Here is a 26,821-nt window from a genome sequence, read left to right as displayed (position 1 = left end):
AAACGCGTAAGCTGGGACCGGAAGTCCACTGGGAAGGCATGGCGGAGTAAGGGCTCCTGGTTGGCGGGTGTGGAGTGATGGGCTCTGTGACCCTGAGGTCTCTCCGTCTACCTGTGCTGCTCTGGTGGTGGTTGTGTGTTTTAAACGATGGCTGCTCTAAGGCGGTTTCCTCCTGTCCTCTTTAGTTGTGTACTTTCTGGCTGTTGGTGTTTGCCTGCATGCCCACAACAACCAGCAGAGGGCATGGAGTTAGGGACGTTCCTTGTGGGTGCTGACGACCGAACCTGGGTCACACAACCATTGCTCAATGGATGGGCCTCCTCCAGCCACATATTCTCTTTTTTCCATTTCCTTATTTCTTCGTTTTTTTTGTTTGTTTTTGTTTTTCTCTTCCGTTTCAATCATCCTGCCCCAGTCTCCCAAGTGCTGGAATGGAGCAGACCATCTAGCTTTATACTTCATATATATTTTTAATGTGTGTGTGTCCGCATTAAGAGAAGAGTTTAAGGGAGTTAGTTCTTTTGGTCTCTGCCACCACTACCACCACCTATGTTCTGGGGACAAAACTTAAGTGGTAAGGCTTACTATTAGTTGCAGCCCTCACACTTCTTAAATGATAGCAGTGAAGCAGAAAAAGGAACACCAGCGGTATGGAGGGTAGGCGGGGAACGACACAGCATGTCTGGGTCCCCAAGCAGTTAAAAAAAAAAACGACCTTTTGAACTAGATTGTTTGAGGTTAAATTTTAATTTTGACCCTGTCTTTTCATGTATTATTTTTGCAGAGGATCAGAGCTGCAGTCCTAGCACCAAAATAGAAAGGCTTACAAGCTCAAGTAACTCCAGCTTCAGGGCATCTGGCTTCCATGGGCATTGCAGTCACATGCACAAACCTGTCAACACACACACACACAGATTAAATATAACAATTAACTCCTTTATAAAGTATTAATAGGCAAAGATGGTTTATAGTGTAAAGCATGTATTAGTTCGCCAGTGGGAAAGGACATGACTCCTCCTAAGTGTGGCAGAGGAGAAAGTTTATTACAGGGTTGCAGAGGCAGAGGCAGGGGCATCAGGAGAGTCCAGAGTTCAGAGTTAAGACTATGACCCTGAACCATGTGGGAAAAGAGAAAGAGGAAGGAAAAATGGAGAGGCAAGTACAGCAGCCAGGAGGCCAAAGGTACAAAAGAAGGGTAGGTAACCAAAATATCTAGTGATTTAGGGAAGAGCCTCTGGGGGAAGCCCAGCCCAAGGACTGGAGAGTTCAGGTTAGATGGTGGGGTTTGCCAGCCATACCCTTTAACAGATGGAGACTGGGGGTTGCCAAGAGAACTTGGAGGCCTGGTCTGCATCCATATGTTAAATAGGCCCCTCAGCTGCCTGTCCTGGGTTTGAATTACAAATGCCAGGGTAGCCATTTAGAGCACATGGCTGCATTTGGAAGGCCCTGTGCTTAGTTCAGTGCTCCTCTACGCTGACTTCAGTTCTTACTAAATTCTGAAAGGGGCTCCACATCTTCAGTTTCGTTGATCCCTACAGATTACAATAGATTAGTAATTCTGGATAGAACAACTTTAAATATTAAGGGTTCTTTTTAAATGGTCTTTTACTACATTTCAAGCCTAGGTTAATATGAGAGATAATTTTTAATAAAAACTAAGTTCTTTATAAAAAGTATGTGAACAAAGTGCATTTGTTTGCAGGCATAGCACAAATGTCCAGGCAGGGAGGGAACATGTAGCCTGTTCAGCTACCAGAAGAGCATTGCTTACACCACACGATGGAGTTAAGAAAATGTGGGCATGTGTAGGGAGTTGGGGAGACCAAGAGATGGCTTAGCGGCTAAGAGCAGCGACTGTCTTCTAGAGGAGCCAAGTTCAGTTCCCAGCATGCACATAGCAGCTCACCTTACCAGCTGGGAGTCCTGTTACAATGCCCTCTCTGGCTTCCACAGGCACCAGGCTGCATGGAGTGCACAGACATACACGTTGACAAAACACCCACATAAAACTATAAACAATAGGGTTGGAGAGATGGCTCAGAGGTTAAGAACACTCGCTGTTCTTCCAAAGGTCCTAATTTCAGTCCTAATTTCAGCAATCACTTGGTGGCTTATAACGATCGCTAGTGAGATCTGGTGCCTTCTTCTGGTGTGCAGGCAGAACTCTATAAATAATAAATTAAAAAAAACTATAAACAATAATATATATATACATATATAAACATATACATACAAAACATTTAAAAAGGCTTTCCACTGGGCATGGTGGAACACACCTTTAATCCCAGCACTGGAAAGGCAGAGACAGGAGAATCTCTGTGTGCTGGAGGCTACCCTGGTCTACGTAGGAAGTGGCAAGCCAGCCAGTGACGCACAGTGAGACCCTGTCTCAAAAGGAAATCAGGGGTCTCAATCTTGATTTTTTTTTTTTAATCTCAGCCTCCCCACTTTGAGGAGTTGGTCACTTAATCTAGGCGTCTTAGGGCATTACTTTTAGCCCTAGTTGTATCTAATTTGTTTAGATTTGTTTCTTAATGTAAGAAATGTGTATGCATACATGTGCACAGCATGTGTCCCAGGGCTAGAACTCAGGTTGTCAGGCTTGGAAGTAAATGCTTGTACTGCTGTTCCAGCTTGCCAGCCCTATTTGTGTGTTTTGTTTGTTTGTTTGGGGGAGGAAGAGGCATCCAGAATTTCAGAGGTTGAGGCAGGAAGATTGCAAGTTGAAGGCCAGACAAAAGCTGCTGTGCTGCCGAGGATGGTAGTAGCTTGTGTCAATGGTGTGACAAAATGTTGACTGCAGCGACTTAAGGAAGGGGCTCCCCTCAACGCAGTCTGAGGGACAGTGCATCACGGCAATAGGATCTTGAGGCTGGTAGGGAACAGCCTCCACAGTCAGAAGGCAGTTGTCGATGCCGGTGCTTAGCTCACGTCCTCCTTATTCAGTCCAGCCCATGGCGCTGCCCACCCTGACCCCCAGCCTCCAAACTCCCAGCTACACCCAGAGGTGTGGTTTCTTGGCAGTTCTAAATCCAGCTAGGTTAACAGCTTGTGGTTAACCATCACAAGTACCGCACCACCAGAGACAGGACATGAGGGTCTCTGTGAGCACTCCATGTTCTTTCCTGTTGGTATTTTGCAGTGCTGAGGGTTGAACGCCTTGTGTGTGTGAGGCAAGCACTCTACCACTGGGCTAGATCCTCAGCCATCTGTTTTAAAGTTAAATTGGTAAGTAATCATGTGTATTGATACTCATTTACTGCAACATTAAACCTGCATCTCATGCCAATGTCCAGGACAGGACTGTCTTGTCCTTCTTCCTTATTCTAACTTAAGGAGAGGGCTTTGGCTGAATACGTGTTTCAAGGATGGAAAAGAAAGGCTGAGGAGGCTGTGAACTCTATTTCTTGAATCAAGGAAATGCCTGCCGCAGGGATTACAGAAATTCTTCCCGTTTTCCCCAGGACGCTGTGCGAGCACTTTTAACGAGGTTTGGAGAATGCTGTTGCTTAAACTGGCAAGGTGAGTGTGCATTTGCACACTCGGCTATGTGGACAGAGAACAGGGCAGGCTCTTGCTCTAGGCTCCACCTACTGAAGCCATAGCAGTCTCTGTTCTCTGCACATCCTGTGTAGGCTGAGGGAGGGGCTCGGCGGGCCTGCAGTAGTGAGACACTGCAGACTCCGGACTTTAGATAATCAGTAGCAGCACCACAGATACGTGTTGCCACCTTTGTTTTGAGACTATGCCAGGCTGGGTGTGAATTTGTGGGAAGTCTCCTGCCTCGGCCTCCAGAGTGCAGGAACGAGCCACAGTTGTCCTACTACCTTCACCCTTAACCTTTGAATGGAAAAACAAGAAGTGTCAAGTTCTAGAAAAAAATCAAATGCTGCATCCCGAGAGACAAAAACTAACAGTGGGGTAGGGGTGAGACAAAACAAAACCCCAAGGGACCCTAGGAGGTGACAATGTCGTGGAGAGGAAAGGCAGGTCACAGAGGAGGGTACTATTGGTGACCCATTAGGTAACTATGCCTGGTTCCCAGAATAGGCTGGAGGGCTGGGATCACAGAGGAAGAAACGTGCAACCTGAGGAAAGGCAACTCAGGAATGGAGAGGGCAGGCTTTCCCCTTCCTCAACAACCGTGACAGCTAGAGGTCCTGGTATAAACTCAGTGGCCTTCCATAAGCCCTTCTAAATGATACAGAACAGACAGGTTCCAGTGACATAGTAACAGCAGTTGGACTGTTCCGTTAAATGGCCACCCAGATGCTGCCTGGTGCCACCTGATGTTTGCAAGAGCCCTAGATTCCTAAGCACAGGCCAACCACGGCTTTGGGAGGCCCTGTCACAATGAGACGCACAGTGAGGGTGCCTATGTGGTGACTTGGTCCGCGGTGTGCCCCTCAGCAGCATGGCCCACGCTTCCCCAGGGCTAACGCAAGGAACAGGGGAAGGACGGCGCAGAGCATGAGCAGGAGTGAGGAGAGACAGACAAGCAGACAAGCAGCTTCCATGCAGGGGAACACCTCTGTGCCACAGTGCTTTCAGCGCCTAAGGCTCGAACTCACCTTCTGTATTGCTCATCCACTTGAAGCCGTAAGCGGAGCCTTGGCTCTGTCACCAGCTCATGACTTGGGAGTTACATACACCACAGACAAAAGAAACAAATGCCTACTTATTAGAGCCTTATATGCAAATCATGATACCAGTACTTAAATCAGCAGGCCCAGTAAGAGTGCAGCACATAACAGCACTTATAATTAACCTTGTTAAACCCCTGAAAGACTCTGAAGCAAAAATGCCTGCTGTGTTTGAGAGCACACACCTTACTGTGAATGCAGATGCGGCCACAGGGGCTCTTTCCCAGCTGACTGAGGAAACCCCATTATGTCACTCTGTGGAGCTAAATCCTCTGAGGTCCTTCACATGCAGAATTGCTGGGAAGGAGCAAGCACAGAGGGGAGGCAGGCCTCGGAGGAGCAGCATGGGCAGCATTGTTTCCGAGTCCAGAGCCAGAACCGGCACCCCGAGTGTGTGCTCACACCTGCTCCGTAGCTGCTCCCCACAACAGCAGTAACATTTTATGCTCATAACTAAGACTAGTTCAAACAAAGACAACTTTTGTTTTGCCAATCAAATTTTATGTGTAACTTATCAGTTTCTCCCCCATTTTTTAATTTTTGAATAAGCAAAGTCTAAATTAAGTTGTTCCAAGAGACAGCTAGGGTTTTGTTTGTTTTGTTTCCCTTCCCACAACTGTGACAGCAGCAAGTTTTGACCCGGATCATTTCAGTCGATGTAGGGGTTCCCTTCTGCTCTTACAGGTGTATCCCAGCAGCATGCTAATTAGAGGATGCTAATGTAGACTTTGCTCATGTCGCTCAGCCCATCTCTTCTCCTCAGACAAGTTCCCAGCAGCTCTTTGATGGAAACACAGTCCTCCGTCTCCAGCACAAACTGCTCCACGGCCTTGCGTCCTGGCACATGGCTCTCCACCATCCGGCTTTGGACACTCTCCAGGATAACGCCTCTAACGGCCTTAGGTTCTCCAGGCACACCGAAGATGATAAACAGACCCAAACAGTCCTCTCCGACCAAGTTACAGAACTCTTCCAGCTTCTCAAATCTGCCTTTTTTCCAACACTCCTCTCCCCTTGACTCACAGGGCTTTGGGTCCCTCAGAGGGAGAGAAGCCATCCTCAAGGTCTGCACTGCCACCTGAAGCCGGATTCGCTTCTCAGGTCCCCAGAAGGTCCAGATCCAGTCTGCTCCGAACAGCAAGGCCTGGTGCTTGGTCATCTTGGTGGTGGTAAGCCACTCGTCAGCCCCCCTTTCCTGGCAGAAAGCAATGAAGTGGACAAGGAAGACCTCACTCAGCGTGCTGGCTGCAAGGCAGAGTCTGCTCAGCGGATACTCGAACCCGAGGTATTCCTTCAGCTTCTGCGCTGCGTGGGCTGCAGCCGCGCTGACCACCTCACTCATGGCGAGGACCTCCTGGCTGTCCTTCGGAGCCACCTGCTGGGAGGCCTTCTGCCCCATCCCCACCCTCGTGATGCTGCTCCGAGCAGTCGGGCACGTGCTTCTTTTTCAGGGGAGACTTTGTTTAGTGAGGCCACCTCTGTTAACGCTATGAGCAGCTCCCTAATGCCACGGCTTCCTTAGTGTGGCGAGCCATATAGACCTGAGGCTGAGCAAACATGTGAGGGAGGGCCCCGTTTGTCAATGGGGTGTGTTGTGGGCACACGGGTTTCTGCTGCTTGCCAAGTGACACATGGTAATTTCACACGAAACACCTGTTCTTCTCTAGGTTATGCACAGCTACTTTTGATCTCTGGTAAGCTCTCGTAGATGTGGTTCCTTTTTCCAAAAAGCAGCCAACTTAACACCCGTATGTGAATGTAGAGGTTAGTCATACCCCTTTGTCTCCACCCAACACCTCCAAGTCTGTGTCACCTCTGCTTCCTTTTCTTCACTCCTCTGTCCTGACCCCTCGCTCCCCAGGTGTGTTGCCTGCACTTCCTTCACCGCGCACTTCTTAGGCAGAGATCTGCATTTGTCTGACTCATGCTGTGAACCTAACTGAAACACGCAGGTTTACATTCAAGTGTCTGTTACTGTCTCTACAGAAACCACCCTCCGTTATTCTGAACAAGGGAACATTAAATAATTACAAACACAAGGCAATGATCAATTGACTTTATTTCCTTTCATAATGCCAACGGTGCATAATACTTCTGTAAATAAAATATATAATCAAAAGTCTTTAACTTTTCCACACATCATCAGTTGTTACACTGTCCTTAATAAAGAATATTTGGCATCTGCAACAGTCTGCTGGTATTTTCAACCAGGGTCTAATAACAAACTGAGCTTTCCAAATGGTGAGACTTAAATTGATGTTAAACTAAACCCCAGTATAGGAAGAAGCCAATGCAGTCATGAAATCATGAATGGAGCATTCAAAGGCATCACTGTCACCATCAGATCACTTTAGTCATGACCTGCTGGGCGCGTTAAAGGACACCGCTGCTCTGGAAATGGCCATCGCCAGGTCTGCCTCCACAAGCTCAGCTGCCCTCCTTTCTCTCCCTGAGCACGTGAGCACTGTCTGATCACAGCTGGTCTCGTGTGTAGCCCTGAATGAAAAACAGATTGTCTCCAACACACACGTCACAGGAACGCGCTTTTCAGCTTTCTTTGAGCCTTGTGTCACAGAAAACACGAGCAGCGTGCTATTGCACAGGAAAACCATTAGAAAACGTCCTGTAGCTCCAGAATATCTGGGTCTGGACTGCGGGGACATGACGCCCCACCGGCTGGCAGCCTGAGGGTCAGCTACCGTTGGCATGGCTAGGCCGACTCCTTCAGCGCCATGATCAGTTTTTGGTTTTTCCTGAGCCACTCTGACAAACACTTTTCTGAGGGAATATGAGTGCACCCAAAGGAACCAAGCTGATGTGGTAACACCCTACACTTCTTCTTTATGAAGCAAATGGAGCCAGGATTAGAGTTGAAGCTTCTAAGCTGCTTGGCAATTTTGTGACAACCAAAGAAGCAGATCACTTTGGCCTGAATGATGACCACTGTTAGAATTCATCAGTGGATAATGAAGGAGGGATTAGCTGGTGTATGAACACTGAGAACAATGGGGTTTCTTTGTTTTCAATATGATCTTTCGATCCTTGTGTCACAAAATAAAAGTTCTGTTTTCTATAGACGGTATATATATACACACGAATTAGAAAAATATATAAAAATAAGACAGTAAGAAGCCAGTGGAGGTACAGCTGCATTTGGTGACCTCTGGATCTGGGGAGCAGCTTTGGCTGCGGTGAACACTGATGTGGCCAGACCCTCCATCCGGGCAGTGAATGCAGCACTCTGGGAAGCAGCCAACCGGAAGGCAATCCTTTCGGCGGCCCCTACCACAGGCTTACATTAGAGGCAGAGCAAGCACCCGAGTGCCCATCGTCTCACTTCCCACAGCATCTTCAGAACTGGCCCCACTCCCCTGCAACAGAGTTCCGCTTCCGAGCAGGCAGGAGTCGTAACACTAAACAATGCACAGCCTGTCACCTGGATATACTATCTGAAAATCGGAGCGGGAGGATGACACTCGTGCTCCCAGCACTGGCCCAGGCCCTCTGGTCAAACGTTGGAATCTTCATCTGTGATGCTGGCACTTGGTGAGCGGGCAGCAAAGTCTTTAAACATGTCATCTTCCTTTAACATGTGCTGGAACGCAAGGACAGAGAGTTACCCCTCGAGCCCTGACTCAGCACCGCACACCTCTGCCAGGCACGGAGCTGCCAATGGCTTCAGGTGCTTTCCGGTGACCCTGTCTGTCCGCTGCACACACTCACCGTCAGGTTGTTGATGCCTTCGGAAAACGCGCCTATCTGTCTCACCGTCCCTTCCGAGTCCTCCATCTGCAAGAACAGCCAGAGGTGACAAACTCACCTGCACAAGGTCAAAAGTGCACGCAACCGCTGACAGTCTAGGCAGGAGGACCAAAAGCAGCACCGAGTGCAGAGGAGCAACAGGGCAGGCCGGTGCCTGCCTGGCCCTCCAAAGTCTCAGGTCAGCACCAAGGGAAGGCTCACCGGAGCTGAGGACAGGGCCGGAGAAGGCAGCAGCCTGGAGCTGCTGAGAACGTCACCGCTTCATTCTCAGGCATGCAAGGATGGCACACTCATCAGTCACGGGGTGCAAAGCTCCCAGGCAGTGTGTGAACGGCCGAGCTCCTCACCTGCTCCAGCCGATCCAGATCATCCTCCTCGTACAGGCGCATGTCCACGCCTGCCCGGAATCCCTTCTGCGAGCCGCTCCCTGTAGCCTGGCCCAGCTCCATCGGACACACATATTCCTCCCCATCTTCATGCTTCTTCTTCCTCAGATTCCCAAAGTTCGTAAAGGTCAGCTTCTTTGGCTTTAAAAGCAAACAAAAACACACCCAGAGATCTGATAAAAAGCCTATGACAAAGGACTAATAACACAAGAGGTAAGTACTCACTTCGATGATCGAATTACCACAGGAAAGCCAGAAGTACCCCAGTGAGCAATGTGACCAGATGCCATAAACGTTCTTGGTATAAGTCTCACTGCCATGCCACAGGCTGGGCATGTAAATCCCTTGTTTGGACGAGACAAGACTTACTCAGTGGAATCCCTCTCTGCGAGGAGTGCAAGGTCAGTAAGAGACAGCGGTCCTAACTGCCGAGTGGCACAGGGCTGCCTGCAACCGCAGCTACTCAGAAGCTGAGGCAGGAGAATCACAAGCTAAAGGCCTGTGTGGGCAGCTTTATAGGAACATGACTCTCAATATAAATAAACAAACAAATAAGACCAACGGCAAATGGAGACCACAGGTAAAGCCCTTGGTTAACAGGATTAAGACCGTGGGCTCAATGCTACGTTCAGTGAAGAACAGGGAGGGAAGGAGAGAGGCAGGAAGGACAGCAGGCAGTAAAGCTGTGATCACCTTGTTCTGCTGCACGGGGGGACTGGTGAGTGGGAAAAGAAATCACCCCCTGGAGAGAAAGGTCATCTCAGTCACCCCACAGTCTCCACGCAGAAAGGATTCAAAGGCAAAGAGAGCTTGGCAGATCTACCCGGCAGACAGCACTCAGAAACTGTCCTCACATTAGTGATGTGGAAAGAACACATCCAATTCATGCAGGAGTAACTCTACAGGAGAGAAGTGACCTGAACTGGTGCAAGCCTCAAACCCTCTAAGTAAAACACCCCGGGGCCTGCATGTGCACCTCGGACCAATCTTGAGTCTGCAACCCTCCTGCCTCAGCCCCTTGTATGATGGGATTACAGGCAGGTATCACCACCTCTGGTTCTGACTCTCTCTCTCTCTCTCTCTCTCTCTCTGTCTCTCAGTTAGAGATGGGTCTTTATTTTAAAACTCTGATCTACTAAGTTAGCATTTTCCACCAACCAGCACAGACCTTCACAGGCTTCACAATCTTTTCTTTGGGTGCTGCCTTTATGGGGGCCTTAGTAGAAGCCATTGCTGTCTTCTTTGATGCCTGCTGAGCCTTTCTTCCCCTCCCTGATAGCCTGCTCTAGCTGAGCTTTCCTAAGTTCTGGTTTCTAACTCCTCTTGGCCATTACACCAGCAAGCAATGCAGAAGTGAAGCCTGCTGGGATCTGAGCGCATGGCAGCTTCTTTTTTTTTTAATTTCTCCCAGCTGTCCTTTCTTAGGTCTTCTTCTGTGGAGGACAGTCAGAATGTGGACTCCGATTTTGCATTAAGAAACGGAAAAACCTTCCCATGGGTTCTGGCATAGTGCTGCCTGTGTCCTGGGAAGATCTTGAACCTGCAGACACTGCACAGTTCGACCATCTGTCATGATGACAGCTGCCCGCCGGCCAGAAGAAAGAATTACTCCCTTCTGCTTACAAACCACACAAGCTGAGCATGCGTGTGGACAAAGCTACTGGCTCAGTTAGCATGGAGACCAAGCCCCGGCCTTGCGCCTGCATGTGTTCACAACTCAGTTACACCCAGCCTAGATCCGCTCAGGCCTACTGACCAACAGGAAAGGCAAAACCACTATAACGGCAAGCTGGGCCGAGCTACAGTCCTCAGCACTGGCACTGCGCTGGCGGCAGAAGCCAGTGTCACGTTCTTCACCTCTACACAGAAATGACTCCGCAGAAACTCAACCATGCAGTCCCTGCACTGGTCTTGAAATGTCTAAGCATGTGCACAGCAGATATGTGGTTTTCTTTTTATTTATTCTATATTAATTACAGTTTATTCACTTTGTATCCCAGCTGTAGCCCCCTCCCTCGGCCCCTCCCAATCCTGCCCTCCCTCCTCTCACCTCCTCCCATGTCCCTCCCCCAGTCCACTGATAGGGGATGTCCTCCTCCCCTTCTATCTGATCCTAGCCTATCAGGTCTCATCAGGACTGGCTGCATTGTCCTCCTCTGTGGCCTGGTAAGGCTGCTCCCCCCTCAGAGGGAGGTAATCAAAGAGCCAGCCACTGAGTTCATGTCAGAGACAGTCCCTGTTCCCCTTACTAGGGTATCCACTTGGACACTGAGCTGCCATGGGCTACATCTGTGCAGGGGATCTAGGTTATCTCCATGCATGGTCCTTGGTTGGAGTATCAGTCTCAGAAAAGACCCCTGGGCCCAGATTTTTTGGTTCTGTTGCTCTCCTTGTAGAGCTCCTGTCCCCTCCAGGTCTTTCTATCTCCCCTTTCTTTCATAAGATTCCCTGCACTCTGGCCAAAGTTTGGCTATGAGACATACAGACATCTTAAACTCATGAATAAAACTGGTCAATCTTAGAAAATGGAATCTTAGAAAACGGAATCACAGAGCCTTGGCAAACATCATGCAATGAGTAAACGCCAAAAACCTGAACCAACCTTCACTTTGGCAGTAGCTGTTAGCAGCACATAATCTGGCAACTCCATGGCATCTCGCTTCTGGTGCTGGGCCTCAGCACCGATCAGGAGGTTGAAATGGGTAGCCAAATGTCTGCGCAACAAGGTCTTATTTGGTGGAATGTTCAGTAGCTGAGCCATAGTTTCTACATTAAAACGAGGCTCAAGAACCTGCAAGAAATATCTGGATTGGTAGAAGGTCATACTTCGGTGAAGTGGAAGTACTTTACAGTTTGCAAAACTCTTTCATGTGGGTAATACCCAGGAGCACTATCACCAGCCCAGGGTACAGACTCTGACATTTTTTTTTGGATTTTTCATGTGTAAAACTGTTTGCCTACACGTATGTATGTATGTATGTACAGCACGTGTGTACAGTGTCTGTGGAGACCAGAAGAAGGTCTCAGACTACCTGGAGCAGGATTTGAAGGCGGCTACTGGCCACATGTGGGTGCTGAGAACTGGACCCGGGGCCTCCTCAAGAGCAGCCTGTACTCTGAGCTGGCTCCAGCCTGGACTGTGACCTTTAATTCACACATCACCATGCCTGAGTTGGTGGCAGGCTGGTGTGCAACCCAGGCTTCAGGAGACACAGCAGAGGCCGGTCTTCTGTCTGGAAGGCTGCCTCTGCACAGGACAACTCACAGAACGCTGGTGTGTAGGGCCCAGTGTGCGGAGTTTAGAGCATGGTCACAGCTGGGCCGCTGGGGCGAGTCAACAGTGAAGGGCAACAGGAAGACACGGGCTTAAACCTCATCAGAGAAAGACACTAAAAGCGCCATGCGAGTGAGAGCCAGTGCGAGCGTCTAGGAGCGCTGGGGTCACCTCGAGATTACTACAGACTGATGTGCAAGGAGCGTCCTTTCCTACAACGCTTAGAAACAGGGTTTAGAGTTCAGGATGTCAGCATGAAGCGATGATTTGTCTAGGGAGGAGGACCCGAGTTTCCACAAGGACTCATTTAACCTGTGCACACAACCTCCTGGTAATGAGTCAGCCTCATGGATGGAACTCTTCGTCCAGGGCAGAACTTCCCACTTGTGATGTGGAAGCACAAAGGCCACAGCTTTACAGCAACGCAGACTCTGCATCAAGCCCGCCCGCCCTCAGCCTGAAGGAGACCAAGCGAGCAGCCACTCCGACTGAAAGAGTGCTTTACCATGAGCCCTCCGTGCACACCGCTGCCTCTGAGGTTCGGCGCATACTCCGCCAGGTCCACCGAGCGCAGCCACTCCATCACACGGTGATTGGTCCACTGCTGAACCTCTGAGGGTGTGATGCTGCTCTGTGGAGACAAACACACGACACGCTTCAGATGCTGCTGACGGGCCCTGCACTCCGCCTGCACGTGTAGGCTACCGTGCGTCCCACGGAAGCAACCATCCACTTCCCCGTGACTGCTCTTGGGAAGAACTTATAGCACAGACTCGAGCATTCTTCTGCGGCAGTACGAAGAGGTAAAGGAAATATTTACTCTACGGATTGAGGTGGCAGAAAGAAGTACAGTCATGAGTGGGAGGAAGCAGAAAAACAGCCTTGGGCTTCAGTGGCCCAGCAGAACCTTTACGAAAACAAAGGGAGGGATGCAGGGAAGCAAAGCCCAAGAAGCCAGGGGGTCTGGGTCTGAGGCTTGGGGAAACAGCTCTTCCTGCAGGCTCCAAGAGCTCTCCACACACAGACCGCTGAGTCAAGTGTGCAGAGGCATGTCTGGAGCGCTACCTCGTCGGACGGTCGCCTCCGCAGGCAGTTGGGCTCAAAGTTGTTGATCCTCAGGACCTGGATGGCCCGCTTGATGCTGAGGTGATGCAGGACACTCCCGACCTTCAGGGACAGCAGGTCATCCTGCAGAGGAGACACCACAGCTCGCGGTGCTGGCCCACAGCGGGAGGGCCTCATGCACAACCCCAGCACTGCGTCACCCTGAAATCACTGTGTGATTCCAGGCTTCATTAGGAGAAGAACTCCTTTCCTGTTCTCAACAAACCCCTCTAGAACCTCAAGTGCACATTTTTCCCCTATCAGCCACACCTTTCTCAGTCTCACAGATGTTTGAGAATATCATCCCAGGGCTCTGAAAAACTGCCCACAAGAAACAGCTTGTCCTTTCCTGGGGGGCAGGGACAGATGGGGCCTCTTTGCAGCCAGGCTAGCCCCCAACTCAAGACACTCCTGCCTCTGCCTCAAGAGCTGCTGATGGGCGCTGTGGTGCTGCTGGGCCTTGAGGAATTCCTGCTCCCTCCTTAGTCCCCAAGTGCAGCAGACACACACAGACCTGCGGGGCAGCAGCCAAACTGCCCTTCCCCTGTCTCTGCACACACTGAGCTAGAGCGGCCTCCTGCCAGCACACTCGCTGGCTTTGGAGGCCCCTGCTCGCTCACTCGCTGGCTGCTCAGGTTGGTTGCTTCACCTTGGGGACTTGGGGACCAGGCTGAAAGAACCATGCCCCTCCACGCAAGGGAAGACTTCTAAGTTTCTACACATGGCCGATCACCTTCTTCAAGCGAACACTTGGGCAGTGTGAGGCTGTGGGGAGTAATTTCGGACATGCCCTACACACCTAACAAATTATCTCAGCAGTAGGTGATCTCAGGGCAGCGCAGAGGTAAATCTCCACACGCCCAGAGAACAAGCAGAGGGCTGCCCATTCAGGCACACAGCATACCTGTTACTGATAACACATTTCTCGTGAAAAAAAAAAAAAAAAGTCAAAGAAATTAACTTACTGTGCAAATGTTTTTAAAAGTAAAAAAATGTTAGTGGTTTATTCTTGAAAGTACTGAGCAAAATTTACTTCCTAAATTTTTTGTACAATTAATTTATTAAAATTAGAAAAAGCAACATATTTTAATCTAAAACTGAGATACTCCTTCCAAACATTTCAGTATAGAACTTAATTAAAGTCTGTCAGATCAAGAAACATCTACCTGTATAATGTTTCTAATATAAATAAAAAGTCCATTACTTCTGAAAATATACTGAAAGATTTTTACGAGGATTGCTTTCACTTGAAACCCTTTTTAAGTCTCGGCTTTCTGGCACACACCTCTAATCCCAGCACTCTGGAGACAGAGGAAGGTGGATCTCCGTGAGTGCAGGCCAGCCAAAATTGTAACCAAAACAAAACAAAGCTACTCGAAAGAAAGAAAGAAAGAAAGAAAGAAAGAAAGAAAGAAAGAAAGAAAGAAAGAAAGAAAGAAAGAAAGAAAACAAACACATGGTTATTTTTAAATAATTTCAGACTTAAAGATTGATTTCCAGATAGTTTGGAGTTCTATGTGCATTGTATAGTTTCTCTTGATCTTCACATCTTATGAAACTACGGCACACATCAAAATTAACAGATAAGAAAATAAAGTACAGACTTTATTCAGCTTTTGCTCATTTTAAGGCTTTATTATTTTCATTAGTGCAAGTGTGTGGCGTGTGTGAAGGGAAGTGCACGTACGCACACACACACACACACACACACGTCAGAGGACAACTATGTAGTCAGTCCTCACCTTCCAACTTTGCATGGGTCACAGGAACAGAACTCAGGCTGTCAGTTTGCACAGCACTTTCACCTGCTCAACCATCTCACTGGCTCCCAAATTGGCTTTACTTCCTGGTTTTTGCCAGTTTCTTGCTAAGACCTTTTTTCTGCTCCTGGAGCCGATCCAGGGGAGCACACTGTGCCAGGGACTTTTGGCTTGGCACCCAGGTCACCCTTCCAGGGTCACGTGATGTCCTTCAGGCACGAAGCTCTTGTAGCAACTGCCACACTGTACCCGCCCACTTCCCGGGAAAGGCGTCCGAGGGAGCTGCTTACCACAGTCATGTAGTGCAGCATCCGCCCGTCCACGCGGCCTTCGTCAAACTGGGTCTTGTACTGTGGCAGGCCAATGTCATCCAGCCATCCTGCAGGACAAAGGAGGTGTCATGAGCCACACAATGCCCGGTTTGTGACCGGGGAGAAAAGCGGGACAACACTGACTCTTTCTCAAGCATAAAGCCTCTTACTGGTGACCCAGGTGAAGTCCAGCTTTCCATAGTTGGTTTCCTCCTCAGACCCCAGGGCCTGCAGGGCCAGCTGGAGCTTCTTGCGATGCAGTGACTGCTTGATGCCCAGTTCCTGAAACGATAAACAGACAGACCCGCAGAGGCCTCCGCTGAGTGAGGGCTGGATCCCGAGAGAATGCAGCTTCCTCCACAGGGCGGCTTCCCTCCAAGACCAGCTCTTCTCCGTCCCAACACTTCCTCGGGCTCATAAAGCCACCCTACATTGAGTTCTAGTAGGAACCTCAGGCCAGCACAACCCTGCTGAAGAACAGCCCAAGCCTTCCACAGCGGGCTGAGCGGAACGCTAGCCGCTGCCGAGGACTCATTTTATTTTCAGGAAAGAAACCACTGAATGCACAGCGGGGCCCTACTCCCACTTTGTGTACAGTGTTCAATACAACAGAAACACAGCACTCTTCTTTTGTGAAGTAAAGTTGAGTGCACAGGTTACACTGGATAGAGACATCAGTGTAAGCTTACAAAATGACTGACACACATGAACTCTATTCATTTCTTCAGACCCATAGCTCTGTAATTACATAACCTAATACTTTTCAAGAAGAGCAGTACGGGCCCCACGCAGACTGCTTTGCTTCAGAGTAACAAAGGACCCTGCGCTGACACCCTCGGCGGGGAGGGTGGAGCTGGGCTTGGACACTTGGGCCTCCCAGGTGTCAGCCAGGTGCTCGCCTGAGCTATTTACCCGGCTGGATGCGCGCCCCCTCCTTAGGAAGTGCATGAAGACAGGGCAGAAGCGTTACCTTCTCTAGATCTTGCTGAGAAGCTTGCAAGAGCGTCTGGCCAGATACAATCCAGTGCTTCCCAGAGCTGAGGTAGGAGCCCAAGCCCTGCTCTGCCAGCCAGCTGCACACTTGCTCCTTGGTCCATTTGGCAAACGGCATATCCAGGTCACTGTGGGAAAATGAGCCACCACCCTGAGCCAGCCGGGCAGCTTACCGTGGACAGGGACAACTGTGCACCCAGGCAACAGGGAAAGCCCCTGGAGACAAACATTCAACCAAGAAAAACCTGATCTTGAGCACTAGGTTGGAAAGTTACTTTCCAAAATTCCTGTTTTCAATTCAAAAGAAAGGATCAGTGAGAACTACGAGCACACCCCGCAGACAAGCAGCAAGATGAGCTGCGTAGGTCACTTTCCAGACTCGAACCACACTGTCCGAAGAGCAGGCTCCCAAACCGGAAAAGACACTCGGGTATAATGTGAATTCACTCACTTCAGAAGAATTATGGTTTCTCTCTGGCAGAGAATCGCCGAGAAGATCATACACCCCTGCTAAGTACAGGAAGGAGTGCTCCATGCAAAATTCCGATTTTCTTTTACTTACACAGTTTTGTGGCAAAAATTCCCAGGTGACATTCATACATTTGTAAACATTTACTAATCTCTACTGTACGTATGCATGCATGACAAAACTGCATTTTTAGTAGCACAAGGGAGTTCTTTGTTGTACTTAGGAAGACAGATGGCAAGTGAGAACATCTGTTATCTGAAGGCCACAGGGAACTGCCTGATGGACCCGGTGTCCAGGGGCCCTCCTGTGTGGGAGAGGCTGCCGTCCAGCTGGTTCTGCTTTTAACAGGCACCTCGCCCTTCGTGTTTACCAAGCCCGCCCTTTCATGCTCAGGAGGCCAGTGAGGTTGGCTCCAAACTGGTTCTCCGCCTCAGTAGAGCACAGGGAAAGTCCTTGCAGTCCTACTGCATGAAACATTATACAGCCTTTCCCCCACTAGTGTACACGGCGCTTCCTCATTTGGCGGGACAGCGCGTGGTCCTGATACTCGAGAATTCTGGCAGATGTGTCCTTAGGTACAAAGACTCCAACAGTCGCTAATGTTTAGCGATCAGTCAGTGTTGTTAGACAGATACTGGACAGGTCAACTCAAGGAGAAAAGGGAAGCAGAGCATGGAGGAAAGGGAAGCATGGAAGCCACAGCTCAAGGTCACCTGGCCAGTGGACAATGACAGCAGACAACAAGTCAGAAAAGTCTGGCTCTAAACAGAAGAGTTAGCCTCCCACTAGCACCTCTCGGTGCTGGAGCTGGGATCCAGGACCCATGTCTGCCACACGAGGTCTCCGCTACTAATCCACAAGCCCGGCCCTTAGAACAGCTTTCTAACCACCAGGCCGCCCCATCTTTCTAACCACCAGTGCCTTCAGACACTCCTCACACAATTATTCCTGTGTAACAATCAAGCCCAAGAGGCGCTGAAGCGCACGTCCCTGAGGCCTCGTCACTAACCCACTGACAAGCACCTCTCCTCCCTGTCCCAGAAAGTTGGGGCTCATCTTCTTACCTGTTGGACTGTCCTAAATCCCGAGACCAACCAAGCCTGGGGCCCGCAGTTGCTCTTGTCCCTCCTCTTTTGAATTCAGGCTCAGACATGTCATCTGGGTTGAATGTAGTTGACTGGCTTCTCCTGAGTCTGAAGACACAAGGCACACAACCAGATGTCAGACCTGAGAGGCCTCTGCCTTGATGGTCAAGCAGAAGGGCCATGTCAGACCTGAGAGGCCTCTGCCTTGATGGTCAGGCAGAAGGCTTTTGTTTGTTTGTTTTTATTGTGTCGCCAGCCCAGACACTGGAATTTAAATATTAACCAAGGCCCAATGCCTTAGTGAATCCCGTGTCAGACTTCCTAAAAGGCCTTAGGATTCTGTGGGGAGTGTGGAGGTCAGCGCCAGGGAAGCCCACAGGCAACGGCACTGACCCACCAGCACTCCCAGCACACTACTGCAGTGTCAGCATGGATCCGAGGCCGGGGCGTGACTGCCTCCCTCTTCACTATGTCTCCTGAGGTGACCTTGCCCCCCACATCTCCATACTTCCTCAGAGTCCACCAACCTGACTGGCTGGCACGGGATGGGCTGACTGGCCCTTCAGTCGTACAAAGGCTGTTACGCTGAGCAGTAAAGTTGCTCTCCAGAGTCTGGATCCCAGGACTGTGAGTGGGCTCCGTTTCCACTCCCCGGTTCCCCCAGTTCCTGATCCCCACAGGATTTGGTGCTCACTCCCAGCCACACCTTCCCTTATCCGATACACCTGAGAACTCTTGAGGCAGGTGCTCCCCCGCCCTTCCTTCCACTTACTTCCCAAAGAGTCTCATGAGGCCTCTGGACTTCTTTTTGGAGTCTGGAGATGGGGGAGACATCTGGAATGGGCTGGTCCCCTGGGAACCTTTTGGCCGAGATGTACCAGCCAGATCTAGGTGCTCGGCTGTCTCCTTCTCTGTCTCTGCTGTCCCAAGACAGGATAAAAACCACGTGAACACAAGTAAATACTAACCTGCTTGCTCTTAGCAACTGAAGAAGTCTTACTTACAGAGAGTGCCCATAAGTGTGAAAATGTATGTGATGTCCCCTAAGCTTACTCTCCTGCATAAACTAAATTCCACACTTGTAAATCCACTGGCCTGGAGGCTACACAGGAGGGGTGATTCTGACACAATTCTGAGACAGTCTCTCACACTAAAATAAAGTGTCTCAGAACCGTTAAGTTCGTTATTCTAGTGAAGGAGTTTGTGAGGAGACTGTGCCCAGTCTAGCGCTGGGTCCAACTGGTCTCCCGCATCCTCTGACATCACTCCCCCTCCTGCCATGGCTCTCCCAGAGCTGTGCTCTGCTGGGTCCCTCTTCTCGCTCTCAGCAAGCTTGCCTGCTGTCAGCCAGCACCAAAGGATGGCTTTCTGGTCACAGGCAGATGGCATCAGAACCTTACCTCACTCGCCAGTGTCACACCTCAAGTCTCTGCAGAGTTCCAGTTGAATGTGCCAAGAACAAACTCACCCAGCTTCCCTGAACATCCCTCTCAAATTTCACTCGGCACTGAATTCAAATTCTATGTATCTTCTTCTTAACTCTCCTTTGCCATTTATGTCACACAGTTACAGAGGACTAGCAATTCTTTTTCAGGACACCAGGATTGGTACCCTGCACTCAGGAGGCCAATGCAAAAGAGCTGCAGCTTAAGGTCAGACCAGGCTGAAACTGAGACTCTGTCTCAAGGGGAAAAACCCTACCCTATTATGTACTGGACACTGAGAGAATAATGCCCAGGTTTGTGTGAGATTTTCTTTAGATATAGAATCAGTCCTCCCTGATTTGAAAGAGCAGCATTCAACCTTGCCACTGCAGACTTAGACTCACGCACGATGGAAGCTCTTTCAGCTGTCCACTCCCGGAACAGCCATGAGCAAAGATAGGGCAGGGCTGTTGTTTTCCGAAGTGTGAAACTTTACATTTTATAAAGAGAAATAATACTTGTTCAAAAACTCAGGGAAAGTGTCTGAGAAGGATCTGCAGAAGTCTTGAGCTGAGTTCTCTTTGACCAGAGATGGAATTACAGGCCACTAAGCAGCACTGGCTAACAAGCACTGACCACTGCCCTAGCAGACATGGGAGTAGTTGAAAATAGTTGTCCAGCCAGGAGAGTTTAATTTATGCAGCCAGTCCTCGCTGCAGACCCTTCGGACTCCAAAGAGAATGACATCACATGTGTCAACAGTCGGGCATCTGTATGCCAGAGCCTCAGGGAAACCCAGGGCGATCAGCCCCCTCTCACTCCGCAGTCACAGGAGCCCTGACAATGTTCCTAGCCAGACTTTTAAGAAGCTTATACTTCTTTTATTTATGTATTTATTTAGAAGGCTTTCTTACAGTATTCCCCAAGGACAGAATGAACGTCTCTCAAAAGCACTCGGAAGGAGAACGCTCAGATACCATGTGAAGTCTCACTGTCGTGACTAAATATCCCCAACTCAAAGTAATACAATGTGCACATGTTCCCCTAAGACCAGCTCCTGCTTGGCAACAGACACCTTTGGGGGGGAGGACGGGAAATGAACATAGAGGAGGGCAAGAGTTGGGGATGATGGCTGAGTTGTGGGCCAAGGGAGCTGGGATGTTATGATGCCGGCACGTTCCAGCCTGCGCCATGCAGGCTGCTGGGCACTGCCTAGCACTGGTTAAAACAGCACATAGGCTCAGAAGCAAAGGTGCTGTGGGGTCTGCTGTAGCCAGCCGAAGGGATACTCTGGAAAGGACTACATTTTCTGACTGCGGTCAGCTTGCTTGGGAGAGATCACAGAGGCCAAGAGTGCAGGTTAGACAGGCTGGAAGGCTGGCATGCGGGTACAATACCTAAGCTGGGTGCACTGGCACTTCGTTTACGGTCTTCAGGTATCCCAACAACGCACACAACACACGCAGCCCAACGGAGAGAACACAGGGTGACAAAAGGAAACAGGTCAGACCCGTCTCTCCACGGCACACGCCCCAGGAGGAGAACGCGCCCGCGCTAGACCATGCGGCTGCACAGGGCCCTCCAGCACAAGGGTGGACCGTGAACAGTCTCGGGGTAGGCGCCTGCATTTCTCCGCATCACTGCCCCGAGAGCGGCCTGAGAGCTGACTCACTACAAGTCAAATCCACTGAGGCACATTCGCTAGCTCTCCCCGAGACATTCACTTTCACCTCTGAGGATGAGAAGAGTACCTGAAGACGGACGAGGGGCGGGTGGAATCAAACCTTCCCCTCCAAAGGTCAGGGCCCTGGTGCCCGAGCCACATACCGAGATTTGGTGCGCTGGCTGTCCTCTTGTTACTTTTGATTTTGAAAAAGCCCCGGCCAAAGGAGGACCTGGCTTTTCGAGTTCCAAAGGGGTTGTCATCCATAGACCCGTCAGGTCCCGGGACCTGGGGAGGCAGGGTCCCAAACGTGCGACTGCCGGCTGGAGCTTTATCCTGAGGGCGATAAGGAGGCATCTGAGTGCTAGGTGTAGCCCCCTGAGCACAGGCTGGCTGCACTCCCGGACGGACAACTGAAGTGACACGCTGCGCCCAACACCAGGTGGCACTTTTCAAAAGCCTAAGAAATAAACAGCAATACAAAGAACACACGCACCTCCATCTACAACCCATTCGCCTGTCGTGTTAAATAGTTAAGGCACCTTTAAAAACATTTTTTTTTAAACCTACCTCAGTTTTTCAAGACCCAGAGTGAAGAAGCTCCACACCCAGGAGGGCGGGTTTCTTATTTTCCTAGCAATTATGACGCAAAGCTAAAGTGAGTTCACACGTGTAAGTCACCACCACAGCAGCAGAAGCTTAAGGCAATCCACACAGCAGGCACTGGCCCACCGAGGAGGCCGTCGGGGGCTTCCTACATTCTTGCCGAGGAAGATGAAGGTGCAGCCGGCAACTCTCCATCCTGAGCTGCGTGACTGAGGCGGCTGCTCCGCTTACGAGGCACGTTTCACTGCTTTAGCATCATGGTGGAGGCTTCTGGGTACTTTTCCTTTCAGGCCCTTGCTTTCTGCTTTTCCTTTGCAAAGCCAGTGAAAGGGTAAGGGCCGGCTAACTGGCACCACCTGCTGCCCACAGTAACTGGTCTGTCCGCACGGCAGAGTCGCTATCTACAGCTTCCTGAGTGCTTCCGTCACTTAGGGAACAGTGTGCTGAAAGGCCTGGCAACAGCTGTCTCCACAGCACTCACAGCCGGACTGACCTGCCCCACTCAGGCCTTACCCAGTTCATGACCAGAACCCAGGGCGGGACTCAGAGCCCGCTTACACCACACTCGCGCCTACAGCCAAGGGCTTTACGAAGCAAACAGCAGGTGATCTACGGGGTTTTTGCAGGCCTGAGGAAGGCAACTCCAGTAACGAAATGATCAAATCACATGACTCTCTCACCCCAGCTTAGCTTCCTAGTACCAGAGGTGAGCTTAAAATTTTTTGTCTGTTTATCTACTGTGTGCATGTGTCGTGTGTGGGGTACACATGCCTCAAGAGGGCAACCTGTGGGAGTCACTCTCCTCTTTTACCATGCGTGCCCCGGGAATTAAACCCAGGCCATCGGCTTGATGGCAAACACCTTACCCAGGAGCCATCTCAACTGGCCCAAATTAACTTTTTCTTTCTTTTAACCAAAACATGCATTTTATTCTAGGCTGAGAGACTACACACCTCACGTGAAGGCTGTTCAGAAGGAGCAATGAGGACCAGGCAAGCACGACTGCGCAGAAAACTTTGGGACAAGCCCTTCCCTTGTGTACCTGACCCTTACCCCTGGTCAGGTGCTGCCAGGGTACACAGTGGCCTGCACTTGCTCCATGTGAAGGCTTTGCACGCCCGTGTGTGAAGAACGACACACATGTCAGGTGTGCATGCGGGCTTCAGGCTGGTGCTCTCTCTGTCTTCACTGTGTTCTTGAAGACAGAGCCTCTCACTGGCCCGGGAGCTCACTGACTGAACAGATGGCTGCCTCCCGTCCCCACCATCTTCCCGCACCCGGCTGACAAACACGTGCTGCCATGCCCAGTGTTCTATGGAGCAGCTGTGGATTTGAACTCAGGTCTTCACACTTGCAGAGTAAGCATCTTCTCACTGAGCCATCTCTCTAGCCCTAAGACTAAAGTTTTGCGTTTCACTTGAAGTTCCTTACCACATTTTCACGCAATTCTCCACCCCCATTTCTTAGCAGTTCTGATGCCTTTTTTTTTTTTTTTTTGTAGTTTTACCACCTATGGATGTCACTAAATAACACAGTTATAGTTCGACAGGCTTTGGTATTTCATGGCCACATTCTGTTCTCTGAATTGTTTTTGAAATTCACCTAGGACGTGTATGTCCACGTCTTTTCAAAGCTACACACTCTTCCTTTATGGCAGAGCTCAGCAAGGTGGGAACAGCCGACAGTCTCCACACCAGCTGCTCCGCTGCCACCGCTGCACGGCAACTGCCTTCAGCATGGAGGCAGAGGGCGCGGCTGTGCTGTACTCTGCCTAAATGGCGGCTGCTCTTCAGAGCACAGGCTGCCTCTGGCCTCTGAGAGCTGTGATGAGTCTTTCGGAGTAACGACCCATGTTATCTCCAGCTCCCTGTGCATCACTGGTCATTTGGGGAAAAAAGGGCATTTGGAAAACCCAGAGAACCAAACACATAGCAGTCCTGGGTGAGACGGGGTGATCATGGTGCTGAGACTGCTCTAGAAGCCCAAGCACAGTCTGCAGCAGAGCTGTCAGGACGGCCCTTCCTGGGGCCTCTGCTCGGCTGTTCTGGTGCATCCAGGCCCTGAGCAGCAGGGACAAAGTAGCAGAATGCACCCCTTAGCCTCTCTGGACCAGCAGCACCCCCTGGTGGACAGCCTCTGGAAAAGCCTCTGTCCCACAAGGCTAATGCCACCAAGCTGGAAGCTCACTGGCGTGGAGCCCTGACTTGGATGGAAATGAAGAGAGAAAGTAGGCAGCAGACCACCCACATGTGTGACATCACAGGGGAGAGGTGACCAGTGTACTTCAGAGGACTGTCCTGGGCTTGGCTGACTTTGTTCTGTGTTTTATAAGGGTGTGTGTGTGTGCATGTGCCTGTCTGTGTGTCTGTCTGAGTGTGTCTGTGTGTGCATGTGCTTGCATTTCTGTATGTGTGAGAAGCGGGGTTTTCACAAAAGGGTGTTGGTCCCATGGAGCTGGACTTCCAGCTGTTTGTGAGCTGGGTGCTAGGTTTGGATCTCAAAATTAACTTTGTTTAGACACGGCCTCACTATGTTGACCAGGCCTTAAACTCAGAGATCTGCTTGCCTTTGGCCCCCAAGTTCTGAGTTTAAGGGTATGTGCCACCATGCCTAACTCAAAATTAGCCTAAAAAGATGTACTTATGTGTGTGCTTTATATATACGGGCATCTGTCTGCACAGCAGAAGAGAGCATGGATCCCATGGGACTAGGCTTAGAAACTGCCATAGGGTGCTGGGAACTGAACTTAGAATCTCTAAGAAGCTCGGAACCACTGAGCCATCCCCCAGCCTCCAAATTCAGTTTCTAAAATAAATAATTCAGTGACATCTAGCACATCTGTGAATAGTAGCCATCCATCGAGTTGCACAGCACTGCCACCGCCCTAAATCAAGCCCCCTGCGCCCTTACTACGCCCTCCTCCTCACCGCAGCTCCTCTGCAGCCACCCTGCACACCCACAAACACAGCCGTGCGCACTGACGCAACCCAGCTGCCTCTCTACCTCTAACACAGAAATGCTGCAGAGCTTCTGACAGCCATGGCCTCCTGGGGCGGGAACACTTACTCAACTTACATGGCATAAAATTGAAAACCTTATACTTCAATTCAGATAGAAAAGTTACCTCTGAAGACTTCTGAACAGCCTCCTTTCCTGATCACAGACAGTGACATCCAAGGAGGGCTGCTATAAATCCTTTATACAGTCGGTTGTCCCATACACTTTTATAAATAAGAAGCCATTTACCTCCCTTCTAAGCCACAAAACCTTAGTTGCATTCATTTCCCACAATGGTTTATTAGTCTCGACTTTTATTTACATATTTTCAGTTTTTTATATTCATTTTTGTGTCTGCCATTAATTGCACCATGGTAGCTAGTAATTCCCCATCAGAAAACCATAAGTTCTTCCTAAAATGAACTTTTCCTGTGTGCAAAATGAGACAAAATGAAGATCTATCCTTCAGTATTTTCTTCTAAGGATAACAAAGAAAAAAAGAAGAAAGGAAGAAAGGAAGGAAGGAAGAAAGAGAAAGAAAGAAAGAAAGAAAGAAAGAAAGAAAGAAAGAAAGGAAGGAAGAGAGAGAGAGAGAGAGAGAGTGCGAGAGGAAAGAAAGAAAGAAAAGGAAAGGAAAGAAAAAGAAAAGAAAAAAGAGAGAGAGAGAAAGAAAAAAAGCGGGGAGGCAAAACCAAAAGCATCCCACAGGACTCACCATGCCATCTGATGTCTCTTTCTTCAGATTTCCCAGGCTGCTGGATTTTGGCAGACTCGGAGTTCTAAAAACAGAAATGATGACAATTAAAATGAATAGTAAACTGACTCTGGTGCCTGTCTCTAAGCAGATCATCTTAGAAGAAAACTAAAAATTGTCTGGGGGTTGAATCTTGGTAATAGAAGAAAGTCTGGGTCCAGGCAAGCACTTGTGTGCTTAAGTAAATTGCAGCATTTAGTTCTTTAAAAGCAGGGTGGCTAACTGTCATGCCAACAACACAAACTGTCCCACACATGTCACAGTAGCTGGAAAAACACTTAAGGCTGCCCTGGCACTATCAGGGTTTTCCATGGACTGGTGGCACTTACGCGTTTACACTAGGAACTTTGTAGACGCCCATGCACTCTTAGATCTAATCCATCTACTTAAAGAATGAAAACTTAGTTTTCTCTCAAAGAGGAGTAACTTTTCTGGATCTGGCAAAGCAATTCACTTAATAGTTCTGATCAAAGCCTAAGAAGCCAGGTTTTCTGGGGCGCGTCTGTAATTTCAGTACTCAAGAGGCTAAGGCAGAAGAATTGCTAAATGTCTGAGATCAGCCTGGGCTATCAAGACAAGGCCTGTGTCCCAACATGAGAAAGAAAGGAGGAAGGAAGGACACAGATGAAGAGGGGAGGAGAGGGGGAGGCAGGGAGAAAAGAGGAAGGGAGGGAAGGAAGGAAGAAAGGAGTGGGGAGGAAGGGCAGAGAGGAAGGAAGGAGGAAAGGAAAACGTACTATGGGAATCCTTGTTATCAACACAGTAATTCACTTGCTTGCCTGGGAAGGCAGGAGGAGCCTGTAAGTCACACACACTTTCTCCTTCCCATATCCGTGCTCAGTTACACAGAGCTGGAGACGCTCACTTGAAAACTAAATGCATGAATATAGGGCCAATTTCAAAAAAACGAGAGACTGAGGACTTCAGTGCTGAGTGTGCGGGGCGGTGAGGGGACTGAGGACACTTCAGTGCTGAGTGTGAGTGGCAGTGAGGGACTGGGGACACTTCAATGAGGACCGTGCGTGGCAGTGAGGCCGACCCTCAACAAGGCAGGGTGAAAAGGAAGGCAAAGCAGAGAGCGAGAGACAGAGAGACTAAAGAAGGAATGTGCTTACTCCAAAAACCAACAACTATGCAAACACACTTCTAAAAGGCATTTCTCCTGTATTCATGTAAGTTGTCAGTCGTACTGACTGCCAAAAACATAAAAGATAACAGAGGAGCAGAAACATCTTCTCCGAGCCCTGCCCTGGAACAGGTTTGCTGGTGGTTTGGGACTTTCCTAATCTAATCCAGACCCTGACTTGGATAAGCATTCCCACTCCTCCAGCTTATTAAACCGTAAGTGCAGGAGCAGCCCTGCCAGCTCTCACATTCTCAGAGACTCTTTTCTGTTGGAATAAAACATACAAATCAGCACAAAAAGTGATTTTAAAATGCTGAACTTCAAATGAAAACTAATGACAGACAGAAGACTAAAGATCTGCAAATGCTGGGCGTGAGATGGCAGGCCAGAGGCAATCTTTGTAAACATGAGCCCTCCTGCCCTGCCTGCCATGACACACGAAGTCCTGTACTCAGGGTTAA

At 49.7% G+C, this 26,821-nt stretch overlaps 2 protein-coding genes and 1 pseudogene across 15 annotated transcripts in view; all 3 read right to left on the bottom strand.

The window, feature by feature from the left end:
- Window positions 1-3,438: 3,438 nt before the first annotated feature.
- On the bottom strand, window positions 3,439-6,564 carry Rep15 (RAB15 effector protein). The gene has a single exon (XM_060384516.1). The coding sequence runs from the start codon at window positions 6,043-6,045 to the stop codon at window positions 5,353-5,355; it is 693 nt and encodes a 230-aa protein (XP_060240499.1). The 5' UTR covers window positions 6,046-6,564; the 3' UTR covers window positions 3,439-5,352.
- A 124-nt stretch (window positions 6,565-6,688) lies between these two features.
- The window catches only part of Ppfibp1 (PPFIA binding protein 1), a 126,065-nt gene continuing 105,932 nt past the window's right edge, over window positions 6,689-26,821 (bottom strand). For 8 of the 14 annotated variants that reach the window (XM_060384507.1, XM_060384506.1, XM_060384513.1 and 5 more), the window contains 14 exons: window positions 25,196-25,259; window positions 21,042-21,213; window positions 20,612-20,644; window positions 18,563-18,710; window positions 17,770-17,898; window positions 16,214-16,364; window positions 15,414-15,525; window positions 15,223-15,311; window positions 13,134-13,256; window positions 12,574-12,699; window positions 11,397-11,585; window positions 8,756-8,935; window positions 8,370-8,435; window positions 6,689-8,241 (listed from right to left, as the gene is read on the bottom strand). In XM_060384507.1, coding sequence (XP_060240490.1) covers window positions 8,155-8,241; window positions 8,370-8,435; window positions 8,756-8,935; window positions 11,397-11,585; window positions 12,574-12,699; window positions 13,134-13,256; window positions 15,223-15,311; window positions 15,414-15,525; window positions 16,214-16,364; window positions 17,770-17,898; window positions 18,563-18,710; window positions 20,612-20,644; window positions 21,042-21,213; window positions 25,196-25,259 — 1,669 coding nt within the window. In that variant the 3' untranslated portion in view covers window positions 6,689-8,154. The remainder of the gene's footprint in view (window positions 8,242-8,369; window positions 8,436-8,755; window positions 8,936-11,396; window positions 11,586-12,573; window positions 12,700-13,133; window positions 13,257-15,222; window positions 15,312-15,413; window positions 15,526-16,213; window positions 16,365-17,769; window positions 17,899-18,562; window positions 18,711-20,611; window positions 20,645-21,041; window positions 21,214-25,195; window positions 25,260-26,821) is intronic. The other 6 variants (XM_060384512.1, XM_060384515.1, XM_021646026.2 and 3 more) reach the window with 3 other exon arrangements.
- LOC132654331 (large ribosomal subunit protein eL24-like) lies at window positions 8,945-11,387 on the bottom strand (annotated as a pseudogene).

Source organism: Meriones unguiculatus, chromosome 5 (genome assembly GCF_030254825.1).
Source record: "Meriones unguiculatus strain TT.TT164.6M chromosome 5, Bangor_MerUng_6.1, whole genome shotgun sequence".
NCBI classification, from domain to species: domain Eukaryota; kingdom Metazoa; phylum Chordata; class Mammalia; order Rodentia; family Muridae; genus Meriones; species Meriones unguiculatus.
The sequence above is the reverse complement of the archived record's forward strand: the minus strand, read 5'-3'. Positions and strand labels throughout refer to the sequence as shown.

Excerpts from the sequence above, each read along its gene's own strand:
- Rep15 (XM_060384516.1), bottom strand. The coding sequence starts at position 6,045 with ATGGGGCAGAAGGCCTCCCAGCAGGTGGCTCCGAAGGACAGCCAGGAG.